General features: G+C 41.8%; 1 protein-coding gene across 1 annotated transcript; it reads left to right on the forward strand.

Moving 5' to 3' along the window:
* Window positions 1-685: 685 nt before the first annotated feature.
* Window positions 686-7,277, forward strand: LOC133022753 (alpha-1,3-mannosyl-glycoprotein 4-beta-N-acetylglucosaminyltransferase C-like). Its single transcript, XM_061089646.1, has 2 exons — window positions 686-1,153; window positions 6,282-7,277. The coding sequence occupies exons 1-2, from the start codon at window positions 916-918 to the stop codon at window positions 7,172-7,174; spliced, it is 1,131 nt and encodes a 376-aa protein (XP_060945629.1). The 5' UTR covers window positions 686-915; the 3' UTR covers window positions 7,175-7,277.
* Window positions 7,278-18,501: the final 11,224 nt, after the last annotated feature.

Consider the following 18,501-nt stretch of genomic DNA (forward strand, 5'->3'; position numbering starts at 1 on the left):
GACCTTCCCAATGAAACCTATTTACGTAGCATATTCTGACCTTCTGTGACATTTTTGTTTTGCAGGGCCCCACAAGGTCAAGTGAACACATTCCAAATGAATTATCTTGGCAGACAGAGAGGTTTGTCAGAATGGAGTCCTGGGTTGATCAGGGAGATTACCTTCCTCTCAACACGTCCTATAAGCTGCTCGCTGGAGCACCATCTATTCAACAGAGTGTGTGATATACTTTTTGATTTATTTTTTCATGTGATTGTTATCTGAAGTTATTCCCAAACATGTATTTTGTTCTGGGAAATTTATGAAAATATTTATTACAATTATGCCATCTCACAACGCCAAGAAGGCTAAACTCCATGGAACACAAACTACCTTTTGTATTTTGTATCTGGGATGACAGATCTTAAAGGGATAATTCACCCAGAAATGTAAATTCACTCATTATGTACTCTCCTCTATGATGATGGAGGTGTGGGGGAAAGTGTTTGAGTTTACAAAACACTTTTGGAGTTTCAGAGGTCAATGGTGACTACTTCTTCAGACGTAATAAAACAACAGAAATTGTATTTAGTCTTAAGGTAGCTGAGCTGGCCAACACAGCCCTGTGTTGTTTTAACTCAAGGCTGACTATGTTCTGAAAGTCTGTAAATCAGACCCTCTTTGCTTGGGTGAGGCTAAGAATCAAGGCCAGTTTATACATCCTTGAATAAACTCAGGTTAACTCAGGCTGCCAGAGAGCCCAGTAGATGTGACATCCAAACCTGTTGGGTAGCATTATTTGACATTAGGACTTGGCTTCAATAGGATTGGCACAAAGCACAATGTGTATTGATCATGTAGAAAATATATGTATTCTGAACGGTGTAAAGCCAACTCTGACTTCCCATTTCTGTTTTAGGGTATTTATCTGTTGGGATGTCATCGATAAATAGGAAGAAGGGCCGCTATCTAATTCCCACCTTGCAGTCCCTCTTCGGACAGTCGTCTTCTGAAGAGCGCTCAGACATGGTGGTGATAGTGCTGCTAGCAGATTTTGATGTCAGCTGGAGAGTTGCCACAGTGAGGGAGATCAAAACTGCATTTGCCTCAGAGTTGGAGCAAGGCCAGCTGGTAATCATCCATGTTCCTGAGGACTACTACCCTCCCCTTACAGGTGCAGCATTCATGTCTAACTCACAACTGAATTCACATCTGTGTCATTACTGTTTTGTTGAAGCTGTGTTAAACTCTGTCTAGTTGTTTTCAAACATTCAAACAATTCACATCGTGTCATTAGGACCTTCTCCAGACTTCTCTACACTCGGACATTTGGGTCAATGTCATGACTTGCATATTTTCACGTCCAAGTGCATTTCCTTTTTTTTATAATGTAATCTATTCTTGACATATGTTGCTTTATTCTTTAAAACCTATTTAGTTAGACACAATTTCACTACATACATATATTAAATTATATATTACTTTTGGCTTCTCAAAACACTAAATGTCAGCTCCATCAAATGTGTGCAAATGTGCAGAAAAGGAAAACTATTTGAAATGTTACTTTAAAGATACTAAATTCAAAAGTAGGTCCTGTTTGCATATTTTAAATTTCAGGTTGGCACAACCCTAAACTCTAGACTTTTATTTTGAAATGAAAAGGTAATAACAGTTAACAAAATATTGCATCAGCCAGAGGAGCTCAAGTGACCATTATAGCTAAATAAAAACATTTGTAGATATCTCTCAAATATTGCTTAAAGTGGTAGAACCAATGTAAAACTAAGAAAATATCATTTTTTATTCAAAAAATATCAGTATAAACTTGAGCAGAGGCTAATACTACCTTTAAGTAGAAGCTTATCTTAATTACAATTAGCTGAAAAAGTCAGGATGTAGCAACCAGTAAGTCAGGTTGCAGGGAACGGAATATCGCTATATGACATAATGTTATTCAAAGGTCTTAAATTCTCCATTACATTTTTTAAATGTTAACTAGTTTAAAGTTAAAGATGCAATAAACTTTCCAAAAAAAGTCAATTTGATCATTTGTACTTGTAGATATTACTATCAAGTTAAGGTGTCATGGCGGAGTGAGGACGTCCTGTGTAAAACTCTCCTCGTTTATTTTGTACTTTATTCTGTTTAAACACGTGTTTAGTTTAAAGTCTAGTTGCACTTTCTGAAAACCTCTACTCCGTTACTCATAACCGTTGGACCGTAAATATGTCAAAGAAAGCCGGTAGAGGGAAACAAGCTGCCAAGAACGATCAGGCCACGCCGCCCGAAGCCGGTGCTGGAAATAAAACGTCGGACAATCCGAGCTTGGAACTAACACACTGGGCACTGAAAGAACTGCGAGATGGCATCACAGAGGATGTAGCTGCAGTGAGGGACGAGATATTATCAGAGCTCCAAGAGACACACTTACAAAGTGCAGATGTTTTAGGTATTCAGAGGAGTTGGGTGGGGAAATTCTTTCATTCCAAGTTTAACGCTAGGGCCAGGGACGCAGCTATTCTCATACACAAAAATGTCACCTTTGGTAGTGATCAGATAATTGCAGACACGAACAGCCGGTTCGTCATAGTCACCCGTCAGCTTTTCAACAAACCTGTTATTCTCGCTAGTGTATACGCTCCAAACTGGGACAACAGCGCTTTTATTAACTCCTTTTTCTCTACAGTCCCTGGGGTCAATAGCCACCATTTGATTGTTGGGGGTGACTTTAACTGTGTTCTTTGCCCCAGTCTTGATCGGTCTTCTACCAGACATGCACCACGGTCTAAAATGGCCACAGCTATTAGTACCTTTATTGAGCAGTACGGAATGGTTGACCCCTGGCGTTTTCACTTCCCTACAGGAAAAGTGTTTTCTTTCTTTTCACCAGTTCACCAATTTTTTTCTAGATACGCGGCTTAAACCCTTTTCTAGCCCTCCTACTTATCTTAGTATAGTTATATCTGATCACGCCCCCTTATCCTTTGAACTAGATTTTCCTGATCATCCTTCCCCATATAAACAGTGGCGCCTGAACTCTCTTCTACTGTCTGATTGTCAAATTCATCCAAACCCACATACATTTTTTTATTGAGATCAATGCATCACCGGAGGTATCTCATAGCACCATAGGGGAAGCGCTGAAAGCATACTTGCGGGGCCAAATCATTGGCTATGCCTCAAATACTGAAAAGGCAAGGATGGCTAAATTGAAAGAGCTTTCTGTAAAAATTTCACAGCTGGACAATCAGTATGCCTCAGCGCCTACTCCAGAACTTTATCAAAAGCGGATTCACCTACAGACTGAGTTTGATCTAGGCTCTACCTCAGCAGCAGAGCAGCTGTTACTAAAGTCCCGACATTCGTTTTATGAGTTTGGCGACAAAGCAGGCCGGCTTCTCGCTCACCAAGCCCGCCAAACTGCAGCCTCACGCCAGATAACTCAAATTAAGACCACCTCGGGGTCAGTGACTACAGACCACAAGGAGATTAATGATGCCTTTGTAGCGTTTTATACAAACTTATACTTGTCTGAATATGATGATGAGGCTTCAGATTCAGAGTCATCTTTTCAAAATTTGAACCTACCAACCCTTAAGGAATCGCAGAAACCCGTTCGGAGGATCCTGAACTTGTAATATCCTTAGATGCAGAGAAGGCGTTCGACCAGGTGGAGTGGGAATATTTATTTATGATCATGTGGAAATTTGTCTTTGTTGATGAATTTATATCCTGGGTTAAATTGTTGTACGCGTCTCCCTTAGCCTCTGTCCATACTAATGACTCACTCAAAATATTTCCCACTACATAGAGGCACGAGACAGGGCTGTCTTATGAGTCCCCTGTTTTTTGCTCTGGCGATTGAACCGCTTGCGGCTTCTATTCATCAATGCCAGGCAATTGAAGGAATAACTCGAGGAGACACAACACACAAGCTATCACTTTATGCCGATGATTTACTTTTGTACATTGCTAACCCAGTATCTTCTTTGCCGCACGACCTGTCATCTTTGGAACAATTTGGAAATTCAGGTTACAAACTGAATTTAGATAAAAGTGAACTTTATCCCATAAATAAAGCAGCTCTCGATATCCCAACCGCAGCCTTCCCATTCAAGAGAGTGTCTGTCAATCACACCATTACTGGATCAGTGCAGGCAGGATATAAACCGCTGGCACATGTTACCTTTATCATTAGCTGGCCGAATCAATCTAATTAAGATGAATGTTCTTCATAGGTTTCTGTATTTGTATCAATGTATTCAGATTCCGTATTCGCAGAACTTTTTTACAAAGGCCATAAAAGTTAGGAGGTATGTCAATGCCTAATTTTCTTCACTATTACTGGGCTTGCAATGTTCAAAAGGTCATAATGTGGGCTAATAGTGGTGCAGAAGTGGAAACCCCCGCTTGGGTTAAATTGGAATCTTTTAAATTACAACTCCATTCACTGGTAACAGCTCCCTTGCCACTTAACTCTGGTTCTTTTAAAAACCCTGTAGTTGCCCATACTGTGAAGATCTGGGTACAATTTTGGAAACATTTTCACCTGCAGAGTGCATCAATACAGGCTCCTATTCTTGCAAATCCTCTTTTCACCCCTTCCAAGTCAGATCTGGCCTTTCGGGCCTGGCATGGTAATGGGATTAGACTTGTTAAGGATCTTTATGTTAACAAGGTGTTTGCTTCATTTGATCAATTGTCAGAGAAATACACGTTGCCCCGTTCCCATTTCTTTCGATATCTACAGATCAGGCACTTTGTACAAAGGGGTTACCACCCTTTCCCTGAGCAACCCCCAAGCACGCCCTTAGATAATCTCCTAGGATTTAAGGCTGGTCTCAAGGGCACCATCTCTAGGATTTATGGGGAGATTGACGCGATAAACCCACAGTCTCTGAATAACCTAAGGACAATTTGGAAACAAGACCTAGGCCTTTCATTTGCTGATGGTCAGTGGGCTTGGCCGGGTTCACTCTTCTTCCCCCTGTGCTAGGCACGGTCTAATACAGTTTAAGATAGTTCATAGTCTCCATTTCACCAAAGAGAAATTAGCAAGAATATACCCTAATACTGATCCCACATGTGACCGATGTAAGCTTGCCACTGCAACCTGGCTACACATGTTTTGGCTATGTTCGAGCCTCCAAACATATTGGGAGAAAATCTTTGCATCGCTTAGTGACATCTATCACATGACGATTGAACCTCAACCTGTCACTGCACTCTTTGGGGTGATGCCTGCCCAGTAGGGCCGGTTGGCATGCATGTTGTGATCGCCTTTACCACTATGCTAGCTCGGCGCCTTATCCTCCTTAACTGGAAGAGGCCGGTGCCACCATCTCATACAAGATGGCTTAAAGAGATCATGTTCTATTTGAAGCTTGAAAAGATTAAATATACACTGAGGGGAGTCACAGACAAATTTGAAAAGGTATGGAGGCTTTTCTTACATATTATGACAATTTAACCCAAATAACAGACTGGGTCTATTCATAATATCTTTAGTATAGCACAGTGCAGAGTGTACATTACATGTTTACTTATTTATTTATTGTTGTTTCAAGGGGATGCTGGGTTGGGTTGGGGGCGGGCACATGGGACGGGAATTATGTAGAATGTATTTCAAATGCTGACTGGGAACTATCCTTATAAAACTCAAATAAACAGAAAGAAAAAAAAAAGGAAATGCACCACAGGCGCAAACTGTGACTCTTTGAGAACTGCTTTCTATTGTGTGTGTAATTTATGTTATGAAGATGGAGATTTCCTGCAGATCTTATAGATATCAAGTCATGGTACATTGCAGTGTTAAAGCTCAGAGGTTAGCTCTGAATCTTGACTAAAACATGTTCAGTCACAATATATTGCATTGTGTCGAATGGACTGATTTTTGCATTTTTGTAATTATTTTTCCACTTTTAAATTTACATGGTTAAAATATTGAATACCTGGTTAGTAGAACACTATATAATAGCATGTTAGGCAGTGAAGACCCTCTAATGGGTACCTGCCAAAGATTTCACTTAAAACACAATTGTAATTGTTGTTTAAAATGAATCTTTGCAGTTTGAAATTTAACAAATGAGATGTGTTTAACAACATTGTTCTGGATCCAAAATATGTATTACATCTTTATAGAAAGCACTAGAAAAGTTCTAAAAGATAAAATTTTCGAAACTTTAATTGTCTTTGACCCCTTTGCCTTCTCACAATCAGCCACTCCACAGATAATTTCTGGTGATTATCAGGAGGTCAGTGCATTCAGTACAGTCTGAAATCACCCTTTGATTCTCCTACAGGTTTAAAGAGGAACTACAATGATGCTCCGCAGAGGGTATCGTACCGCTCCAAGCAGAACTTGGATTACTCCTTCCTCATCCACTACAGTGCCAGTCTTGCCAAGTACTATATCCAGCTGGAGGATGACGTCTCATCTGCCAAAAACTTCCTCACCACCATCAGGAAGCATGTTGGGGAGCAAGAGGCAAAGAAGACCACTTGGACAATGCTGGAATTCTCAGCCCTTGGCTACATCGGGAAGCTCTACAAATCCGCCCATCTTCCTCTCTTGGCCCGCTTCCTCTTCCTCTTCTACCAGGAAATGCCTTGCGACTGGTTGATGTCTCACTTTCGAGTGCTGCTGACTCAGAAGGAGACGATCATTTTTAAACCATCGCTGTTCCAGCACATGGGCACTTTCTCCTCGTTCGAAGGGACATACAACAAGCTTAAGGACAAGGACTTTGAAGAAGGGCTCTACGCCAATCCTGCAGCTGAAGTTTACTCTGATATGTCCACCTACGAGAAACATATCCCCAAAAATGCCTGGGAAGCAGGGGAGGAATTCTTCTGGGGGATTGCCCCAGAAAAGGGAAATTACCTGACTGTGGTGTTAACAATTCCTGCAGTGGTGACAGATATATTTGTAGAAACTGGGTCAGAGGGTAAAGACCTCCTGGAGTCAGCTCAGGTGGAGTTGGGCCATGACGTTACAATCGAGAACTCTGAGAAGAGTTGTAAGGCGTTCCAGTCAGTCGGGACAGTAGTGAACGGGAGGTTTGAGATGCATGAGGTAAACAAAAAGTATAACTCTGCTTTATCCTGTCTGAGGATACAAGTCACAGCAGGACAGAGGGACTGGGTGATCATCAAGAAAATCCGGATCACAACAGGGCTGAGTACACATCCATGACAAGCAGAGGTGTGACTCTCTATTCCTGTCAGACTCCTTTATTTTTATGTGACAATATGAAGAAAATGTTTGACCAAACTCTGTGGTGTGTCTCTTCAACATTATGAAGAACATTTGTAAAAGAGCATATCCATAATAAGAAAGCTTCTCAATGTGTAAAGATATTCTATGCTTTTAAGTAAAAACTTTATATTTACCATTATATTTGTATTATTACGGCGGCTCATTTTAATGATCATGGCAGATCCTTTCCACATGGGGTCCCTATTGCCCCAAAATGAAAACTGGTCTTTTTTCCATCATCTGAAAATGTTGGTAGATGAGTCTTTGAAATTACATTAACAGGCAGGTTTTAATTTTACATTTAAAGGAAACATGAGTCCTTTGTTATGCTTTATGCCAGAGGTCTTCTTTTATTTAGTATGGCCAAAAATGTGTGAAGGCCTAACAGAGGTATTGATCCAAGTATTCATTCTAGCTCATGTCAAGCATAAGATAATAATAACAATTTTATTTTTGTAACAAAATTCAAAACAGTTGATAAAAAGTGCTCCACTGAAAAGACAAATTCAAAAATACAAAGCATCAAAGACAAGCTGAACTGAAATTGCCCAGGTCCGACTTCACGTCAAACGTAAACAAACATGTCTGACTGTGAGAAGCTGATTAATTCGTCTCGTGATGAGACAATTCAACTGTTGCCAGTGCATCCGCCGTTCGTACCGAAACAAAGAGGGCGACGACGCCATTTTTATTCGACTTTGATTCTTGGAAACACATTCAATACATTGAGGAGAACACAAACTGTCATTAAATCTCGCAAACCAAGAAACCATTGTTTTAAAACAAACATATTTAATCATATGAACTAGTTAAGAACACACATTCATACTCTGCAAGGAACACACTCTAACCTTAAAATGACATGGACATTACGAAAAATAGATGAATTATGTAGAAATCAATAGAAATAATATATATAAACACAAATCTCTCATGTTATTCATTGAGTTATATTTTCTAGGGACATAAAAACTGTTAATAATCTATTTAAAACAGTGAACTATGAATATGTATAATATGAATATATGCTGATAAATCCTAATAAAGATTTTGTTGCAAAGGTTGCACCTGAATCACTTCTCTCCTTTATGAATCCTCACGTCTCGTACAATAAGATTTAATCTTAAATCTTTTACCACACTCAGATCAACTAAACGGTTTCTCTTTTGTATGAATCTTCATATGTTTAGTTAGACTGCCCTTTTGGTTAAATCTTTTACCACACTCAGAGCAACTAAACGGTTTCTGTCCTGTATGAATTCTCATATGTCTATTTAGATGGCCCTTGTGGGTAAATCTTTTACCACACTCAGAGCAACTAAACGGTTTCTGTCCTGTATGAATCCTCATATGTGTATTTAGATGGCCCTTGTGGGTAAATCTTTTACCACACTCAGAGCAACTAAACGATTTTTTGTCTTACATCCCATATCACTTAGAGGCTGTTTGTTATTTCTTGTATTTAAACCAGTCTGAGGTTCCCTGGTCTCCATCCAATCATCCTCACTGTCTTCAGTCTCAGAAGAGTCTTCAGTCTTGTCTTCAGGACCTGATTGTAAACGTCCATCAGGACCTGAGTTCCTGGCTGGTTCTGGTCCTCCACACTCTGCTCTTTTCTCCTTCGTCTCCCTCGGGTGAAGCTTTGACGATTTAAGTTTCTCTTCATCTTCTTCACTCTTCACATCGACAGGAGTCAATGTGAACTTGATATCAGCCTCCTCAAGTCCTTGAAGCTGCTGTCCATCCTGAGTGGTACACGGTTCCTCCTGTTCCTCTTTAATGCGGGGGGGCTCTGGATCCGCCTGGTCCACAAGGGGGCTCCACTGCTGCTGCTCAGGGGGAACCTCTTCTTTAATCACCATCAGTTGCTGGACGTCTGCAAGACACACTGAAACACAAATACACATGTTTATCATTTCAGAGTTTACTGTAGTGTTTTGAAAAACTTGTGTTGTGTCGTTTAATGTCGACTGTTGTGATTTTTGAACGATCACATTCAGGAAGTAGAGATATTGAGGTGGTTTACAGATGGTGTTACGACGCAGCTCGTAAAGGAAGCAGCATAAAACAAAGGGTTTCTGGTAATAAAAATGTTTTTAATTTTGAGGCCAAATAAACCAATAAGGTCACTAACAGAGGAGAACAGGGTGAGGGGAAGTTAGTTAGTTGGTTAAGCTGCTTTCAGACAAGACCTGTGGGTAAAACTCAGAGAAATGTGTCCAGACTTTCTGTTTCAGACATGAGCAACACAGCAGCAGGTTTTCTGCACAGACTCGTTCACAGCATCAAATCCTCCTCATTATTCAGGTGAGAGGTGGAGCAGCAGACAGAGACAGGAAGTGGCGTATTAACTCCACTGCTCGAGCTAATGCTAGCTAACGTTAGCATGTTAGCTGTTCCTCTAGGGACTGACCTGCTCTGTGCAGCCGGACTTCGGGCTGCATCACGGCATCGAGCAGCCTCTTCTGGCGGCAGATCTCCCGCTCGGACCGCTCCACTCGCTCCTCGGACTCTGCCAGGGTTTCCTCCAGCCCCACGAGGATCTCCTCCCCCGCCGCCATTAGCCGCTCGGTGAGCATCGCTCTCAGCTCCGGGACTTGAGCCTTTCCTCTTCCTTTCTCCACCTGCAGCAGGAAGTCTTCAGCGGCAGCGCTGATCCGCTCATGTACCGACACCCGCAGCAGCTGCACGGCGGACATGTTGCTCCTCTCTGCGCACATCGAGTCTCTGAGGGGACAGAGAGAGCCAGCGACAGGAAACCAGAGACTCGGCGCTCTGAGCCAGCAGCGACCCCTGTTGGACTGGAGGACGAAGAGGAAACCAAAGTACTAATACTGCACAGTAGAAATACTCTTGTTACAAGTACAAGTTTAATGTTTGCCTAACTGACTCATACCTCATCCTCACAAAAAAACAGAAGAGATCAACCCCCAAGCAGAGGTAATAGTGAACAAATATATGTTTGGTATAAGCTGCTTGGACTCGCTACAAATTTGTAGTTAACAAGTCATGTTAATGTTGCAGATTATTCTGTTCAGTACAAAATCAAAGACAGTCTGCACCATCGTAGTAACAGATGGGGAAAAGCAGTTTATAAATGTCATCAGTGTATGTAGGGTTGCCAACTCTCTGAAAAATAAATAAGGGACACCTCATTGGAAGGGCCGGCCGACCCGATTCCCTTCACCTTTCCTTGCGCTGTGAATTTTTTAGCCCCTTTTTTTGTGAGTGAAACAATTTTTTAACTATTTGACCCTGAATTGAATTAGATGCAGTTTTTTAAGTGACATGAACACATGGAAAACAAATTATTATCCAGCAATTCACTTTAATAATAAACAAAATCAACTGAATAAAATAAGAATCTTTCTTAAACAGAAACCTGTCTTGCTTAACATAAAACTGTGTACATTAATATAAAACAATAGATAGAAAGCAAAACATCCATCCTGAAATAGTGCATATTTTTAGTTCAATAACAAAAGTGCAACAGGCTACAGTTGTAGTAAAAGAGAAAGTAACAACTCATGAACTCAACAGCTCAGTGCCCATTATGTGGAGATTTTTCTACTTTTTCCACTTGTATTTCTTCTGAGATCTTGCTGCAGTGAGGAGTTGTTTGTCTTTGAGTGCAGCAGAGTACAACTCTGAGCAAGACAGTTCATAACTGAGGTTGACAATGAGCTCACCTTTAATTAACTTAGTGGAACAATTGTTCCGCACATCAGTCCATTTGTTCCAGAAAAATTCTCTCCACAAACCCAGTGGAAGATTGGATGCTGAGGAAAAAGGATACAGCAGCTTGGATGTTGGGAAGGTCAGCTGCCTGAAGAACCTCCATCCACCTCTCTGCTGTTCCTTTAGACTGCCAGGTTTCATTCTCCTGAGTGAGGTGCTCCAGAAGACTGTTTGCAGTTACACAGTTACACATTCTTCATACAGATCATCCATGGATGAAATGGATGGAAGATGTTCAGCCTACCAGAAGAGTTGAAAAGTTGTCATTTACAGTGGTAAATAATGGGAAAAAATCTAATTGTATATATTCATAATTTTGTATACTACTATAACTACCTATATAGTTTAATTTATGTATTATTCTTTTTTTATTTATCCATCTATCTATCAAGTATATGAACTGTTTGAATTTGTAAGATGTTGTATAAAAGTTTCATATATGTGTATACTGTAAACTAAGATTATGTATTTATTAAGGCTGTCAAAATAAACGCGTTAATCTATGAGATTATTGTGGCCGAGATTAATGCAATAAAATATTTTAACGAAGTTAACGCAGTTTTGTGTACTTCCGCTGTGCGTAACTTCCGGACACAGGAAACCGCAGCGCGTCTGCAGTCAGTAAACAAGGAGATACCGAGTTGAAGATGGAGAGAGCTGAGGGATTGTTGGGTGGAAAGTTTGTATTTAAGAGGCAAAATGACAGAACAATCATCAAAACAAAAGTTGTATGTTGCATTTGTCAAGCTGAATTTAGCTATCACAGAAGCAGCTCGTCTTTAACTTATCACCTTAATGCAAAGCACCCGACAGAAAGCAGGTCCAGGTTAGATGGTCGCCAATCCACACTCCACGACTTCTCCAAAAAAATAACTAGACCACTCCATGAAAAGGTAACCAACACCTTAGCAGTTTGGGTTGCTCGTGACTGTCGGCCCATCAATATAGTTGAGGACGGTGGGCAAACTGAGGTTATTTGAATTGCTTCGGGGTAAATTCTTACGATTTACCGTCGAGAGGCACCATCGTGTCTCGCATACATTCCTTGTATGACGGCGAGAGAGCACGAAAAATGCAGCTCCTCGAGCAAGCTGCCAGCGTCGCCCTCACCGGTGACCACTGGACGTCAGTCAGCAATGACAATTACCTGGGTGTCACAGCTCATTTTATTGACATTGAATGGAAATTGAGATCGTTTGCATTGGAAGTTAAAAAAACAGAGGGGCGACATACAGCGGAGAACTGTGCTGAGGAGTTCCTGGACATCGCAAACAGATGGGAGATAAGTGGCAAACTGAGCACTTTAGGCACTGATAGTGCCCGTAACATGTTGGCAGCTGCTATGCTACTTCCATTCCAACATCTACCCTGCGCGGCACACAGTCTGTAAAGGACCATCACTGTTGCCCTGAAAGACAGTGGTTTTGAAAACGTCCTGGCTAAATGTCGGAAGATTGTTGGGCACTTCAGACACAGCCCGTCAAATGATCGAGAGTTGAGAGCAAAGCAAACTGCACAAGGACAGCAGGAGGAGTCGCTGGTTCAAGATGTTGCCACCCAGTGGAATTCTGCCTTGGAAATTATGAAACGGATCCAGCGAAACAAGGGTCCGCTTGCCGCCACCCTGGCTCAGCACAAGACCACCATCTCGATGTTGACTGCACCAGAGCTGGCTAAACTGGAGAAGTTGGAGCAGCTACTTGAACCATGTAGGCAAGTTCACTCTTTCTGTCCTTTTTTTCTGCCCCGAACTTAGTGTGTGTGTGTTTGTGCGCGCGCGTGCATGTTCGTGCGTGTTGGCCGACTTACTCTCTTACTCTGCTAGTATTTTCTGCGTGTGGCTTAAGCTACTCCTCTCCCCGTCTTCTCTCATTCCATCTCTGTCTCTACTCTCATTTTCTTTTCGACAGGGCCTATATTCTCTCTCTCTCTCTTTCTCTGCCTTTGCTAATGTTTTCTGAGTGTGGACTACTCTGTCCCTCAGTTTGTAGGCTACGTGTCTGTGCTCTCCCTCTGACAGTCTTTTTTTTACTTTGAGTGAGACCTATATTCTACTCTATGCTCCCTCTCTCTCTCTCTCTCAGCTTATGCTTCCACTCTGCTAGTATTTTCTTTTTTTCTGTTTCACCGTCCTGTGTGTGTGTGCATGTGTGTGAGAGTGATTGTTTTAAGGCCCTTATTAAAACATACCTGCACCTTTTATTGCAGACATGTGACTGAACTACTGGGAGGAGAGCAGTACGTTTCCTGTTCAGTGGTCTTACCAGCCTTGTGCCACCTGTCCAGGGTTATGGAGTCATCTGATGATGATCCCATCTACGTGGTGAAATTCAAAGACACCTTTACTGCAGACCTTGCCAATCGCAAAGAGAATACCAATCTGGAGATGCTGAAGATTGTGACACTGTGTGACCCCATGTGCAAGGACTTAAAGTGCCTCCCGAAAGAGGAAAGAGGTGAGGTCTGGGCTTTACTGCGCAACCTGATGCTAGAGGACAACGGTGGGATGAGTTCCGCACCTGTGAGAAGAGAGACAGAGGATCCAAAAAAGCAGAGGATGTCTCCCTTCTTGTTGGCCTCCTCTGATACAGATTCAGAGGAAGAAGAGGAGGAGTCCATTAGCAAAGCTCTTGACCGTTACAGAGCGGAGCCAAAAATGCTACCACAGTTCCCTGTGAGCGACTGTTCTCCCTCTCTGGTCATATTGACCAGAAGAGGAGAGCAGCATTGGCTCCAGATAATGTCAACATGCTTGTCTGTCTCAGCAATTGGCTGAAAATCAAAGATGATTAGTCACATGTCAGTTAAAGTAGCAGAGATCTTCCTGTTTTCATTTGCATGCCTGTTTTCATTTGCATGTCTGTTTTTATTTGCATGTTTGTTTGCACCTTAAGTTTTTGCACTTTCAGAGATTTGAATGTCAGTTCAGTTTACCAAGGCTGCTTGTTATGCTGCTGTGTGTGTTGTTTAATGTTAAAGATGACAGTACCAATGGTGGCTCAAATACACCTTTTTTTTTTACTAATCTGGATGTTTCACTGAAGAAAGAAGCAGTGTTTATGTTTACACAATTTATCATACATGATATTTAAATACCTGGGCTGCCACTTTATAGGTAGGAATTAAAGGCCTGAGCCTCCTTGAAAATAAAGCTCTGTGTGTAGTTTTGTGTTTAAAAAAAGTACAATTAAACAACTGTCTAAACTGTCTACACCAGGGGTCTCAAACTCGCGGCCCGCGGGCCAATTGCGGCCCGCGGGACAATATTTTGTGGACCCCACCTTAATATGAAAGTTTAATGTTAGTGCGGCCCGCACAAACATTGTAGCAGCTCCGCTGTTAGCTGCTGTGTGGGACAATGTTATGATGTTCTGGTTTCCTACTGTGTGCCTGACCAGTGAACGCAGCATGTAAGTGAGTGACATGGGGGGCGGGGTCGTGTGTGTGTGTGTACGTGTGAGAGTGAGTGAGAGAGAGAGCCGGGAGAGAAAAGAGTGGCTTTGGATGTGCGGTGCAGGAGGGTGAAATTCATAGTTTTCTGCCCTCTTTCGCGCAGGTCATGATGTATCCAGTGCTTCATTTATAAATCACAAGGTGCCGGAACGCTAAGTACATATCACAGCGCAGGTACGACGAGCACAGGTCCCGGAACGCACATACAACGCCGCTTAAAACAGCACACACATGCCACTTACAATGCAGTGGGACTTATTTAGGCTATACTGCAGTGACGGTATCAGTCTTTATGTCAGTGATTAATAAAGTGGCGTCTTGAGCAAAGGCGACTTCTGAACGGAACACACACACATACACACACACACACACACACAATTTGTTAAATTGAAGGCAAATTCAAGGGACACCACGGCTCCTTTACGCACACGCTGCGCTGTGAGGTTTTGGGAGCTTCTTTACGCAGACAGATTATTCTAAACCGCAGCAGTTTATAACACGTCATTGAGCTAATATCTACATTTTACAGTCTGGGCTGTTTTACATTATTATTTACACCTGATATGTGTGGAGGAATTTTAATGATTTAAATTCCCTCATCCTCTGGTGGTGACATTTACGCACCGAGCCACGGACTGTACATGACGATGTGCTAGTTATTTTGGTTCATCTTAGAAGTCTGCATTTGTTATTATTTTATGAAATTGTGATGCTGTTGTTTAGAAAGCTTTATATATAATTTATTAGATTATCTTGTTATTGCGTGGCCACAAATTAGTAATTCATCCACCGATGTCAACAGGGGCTCCGTAATTTTCTAGTGATTACATTATATTGTTATATTTTATTTTAATCATTTCTTAAAAAACTTTTTTTAATGTTCATATTTTTTTCGATACGAGAGGTACCGGATCTGCTCAAATAAGTCCCAGAACGCAGGCAAGCCAACACGCCGGCACAAAGTAAGCACAAAAATGTATAGAAAAATGTGAGGCTACAGGAGGAATTTGATCATAGATTTGCAGACTTCAAGACGCACAGAGCGACTTTTACAAAAATTTTGCGGATCCCTTCTCCTTTAATGTGCAAGATGCCCCTCCTGTGCTTCAAATGGAGCTCATTGGCCTGCAGTGCAACTCTGACCTCAAAGCCAAGTTCAGGGAGGTGAGTGGAAAGGAAGACAAGCTGGGGCAATTTTTGTGAGAATTGAACCCCAGCTTCCTTGAGCTTTCCCGAATGTTCAAGCGGACCATGTGCCTTTTTTGGAGCACATTTGTGTGAAAAGCTCTTCTCCACCTTGAACTTCAATAAGTCCAGGTACAGGTCCAGGCTTACTGATGATCATCTTCAAGCCATACTGAGGGTCTCAACTGCTTCCTCCCTCAAGCCAAATGTGGCTCAGCTATGTGAGAGGAAGCGCTGCCAGGTCTCTGGCAGCAAGAAGTAGGCAAGAGAAGCCATGTTTACAAGAACTGTTCGTGTTCTTCAATATTCTATTCATGTTCAGAAGAACCCATTGAAGTTAAATAACTGTTAGTAATGACATTAGAGAAGTTTGGATTTTTTTAGCAAAGTTTTTTTTTTTTGTGGAATACCTGATGCGGCCCAGCCTCACCCAGATACTGCCTCCAGCGGCCCCCAGGTAATTTGAGTTTGAGACCCCTGGTCTACACGATGTCTGGAGTGATTACTCGTTAATTTATAACTTATAACATTTAGTTTTTAGGAGAAAAACATACTTTTAAAAAAAATGTCAAAATGTGTGATTAATTAGTTAATTTTTTTTAATCTATTGACAGCCCTAGTATTTATTTGTATATATTATCTATCAATTGAATTTGTTTATAACCATCAATAATATTAAAACATGGTCTATCACTACACTAGCAATTGTTTCATTCTTACCTGCCAACCAGGCAAAGCTGTTGTGTTCTCCATGTCATCAAAGGAGATCTTCCCAGATGCTAGAGAGAGGGGCTGCAGGTGGAAGAGCCAGTTTTCCTCTGAGGAGTCAAACCACTTCTCGATATAACTGATGGCATGGTTTAAGAAGGCTGTATATTCCTGCCTGGCAACATCCGCATCAGATGGTGAGAGACGCTGGAGCTTTTGTTTGGTTAGGTACCCATAGAACCCATCATCTCTTCTCTGAATTAGTCTTCTCCGGAAAGAGTCCATAATGGAGAAGAGGTCAACAGACATGGTTAGATTCTTCTCCAGATTTTTCACCACCTCTTCAAACAGGGACAGGACATTATTACAGAAGAGGAGGTAAACTTTGACAATGTCTGCCTCTTCCTCAACTCCAGCAGCATCTTCTGTCAACCTCAGCAAATCTTTCAGGCGCTTTGGACATTCTTCTTCTGATGAGATAAGACTTCAGCGGGACCCAGTTCTGCAGCAGGCGGGTGATTGCAGGGTTGAGTGACAGACATCTTGTCACCACATGGCGCAGGATTTCATGGAATTCAACATCACAGAATTCACAAAACTCCTTTAGGGACTCTCTACTTTTGGCAGAGTTGGAAAATAAACTATATATCTTGAGGACAATATTTTCCTCATCCACTGAGAGCTTGTCCAGGGCCCTTTTCACTGTGTTATGGACAATATGTGCATGGCAGTTGCAACGAAGGATCTCACTGTTGGCCTCTCTCAATTTTGTAAAGACCGAGTTGTGGCTGCCATAATTGACATTTGCGTTGTCAGCACTGAATGAAGAAACATGATCTAGGGATAGACCCAATTTTCAAGAGAGCTTTGTATTTTTTTCAGTATTCCCTGTGCAGACTCATCTGGATTTTCAAAGAAATCTATCACCTTGTTGACAACCCCATCCTCTGGCTTGAAAAACTGCAAGGCCAAGGGAAACATCTTCCGATTTCCCTTATTCGAGGCATCAGTGTGAAGAGAGAATGGGAGTGGATTTCCACCACTTTTCATTTTTTTGATCACCTCCTCTACTGCCTTTGGAGACAGGACATCTGTGACAATTGCCTCAGCTTTTGTCCTCCCACAGGACATCTTCTTGTAAATGCAGGAGTCATTCAGTGTTCTGAGTCAGCTTCATTGCACATTCAGCTGAGTTATAGCTTAAACCATGCTTTACAGTGTGGCAGGTATGGGCTACCTCTGCAGCATTCACCTGTAAATTAGAAAAAAGAAGACATTTTACTGTATATATGTATAGTTTGTGTAGTATATCAACTGCCTCTGCAGTACAAATGATGCATGTTATATCTATCTCTATTGGTTTGAGCTTGTTAGAAATGTGTAAGGTTGTATATATGTGTGTGTATTCATAATTTATACACACACATATATACATATATATATCGTCCTTGAATAATATTATAATATCTTTGTCCATACAATGCTGACATGCATTGCACTTGCTACTTTCCCATGTTAAAAAAAGTAATCGTTCTTTACGTACCATATCTGCCTCTGGCGTTGCCTGGTGGACAACAAATTGGTCTAGGGTTCCCCTGGTTTTGTTGTACCTTATGCTTCACATGAGCCCACCACTGGAAGCATGTTGCTTGAGGTCAGTCAGCCCACCAGGGGCTACAGAAAAAGTGCGCCGACACACCGTGCAGTGCGCTTTATAGATGTTTTTGCGCACATTTTCCACCCAGGTGTTAGCTTTCTCCCATTCCTCCCGGTATTTTTGCATCCTTTTTTTTGGGAGGAGTACGAGTTGAATGGCTGCTTGAAGCTGGACCCCGGCGTAGAGCAGTGTCGGCGCCTGAGTCACTGTCAGCCATGCTGCTTTGTTTTCTTCCACTATCTTCTGCGTGAGCAACAGTACCTCCTCGGCCAATGGGATGAGCGTATTCTGTGTCATCGTACATGTGTGTGAATATGCTGTCAGCTAATTGGTCCCAGATCAGGACATTGCCTGGGAACAAGTTTACCGTAACATTTCATATAAAGCGTGTTGTTATTCATTTTCCATTGGCATTTTACTGACCATTTTTTAAATCTCACAGTAATACGTAACAAAGTGCGTCCCGTTTCAGCTCAATACGGGACGGGTGCACTTGTTTCTAAAAACGGGACGATTCAGTTTT

Source organism: Limanda limanda, chromosome 2 (assembly GCF_963576545.1).
Source record: "Limanda limanda chromosome 2, fLimLim1.1, whole genome shotgun sequence".
Lineage (NCBI taxonomy): Eukaryota > Metazoa > Chordata > Actinopteri > Pleuronectiformes > Pleuronectidae > Limanda > Limanda limanda.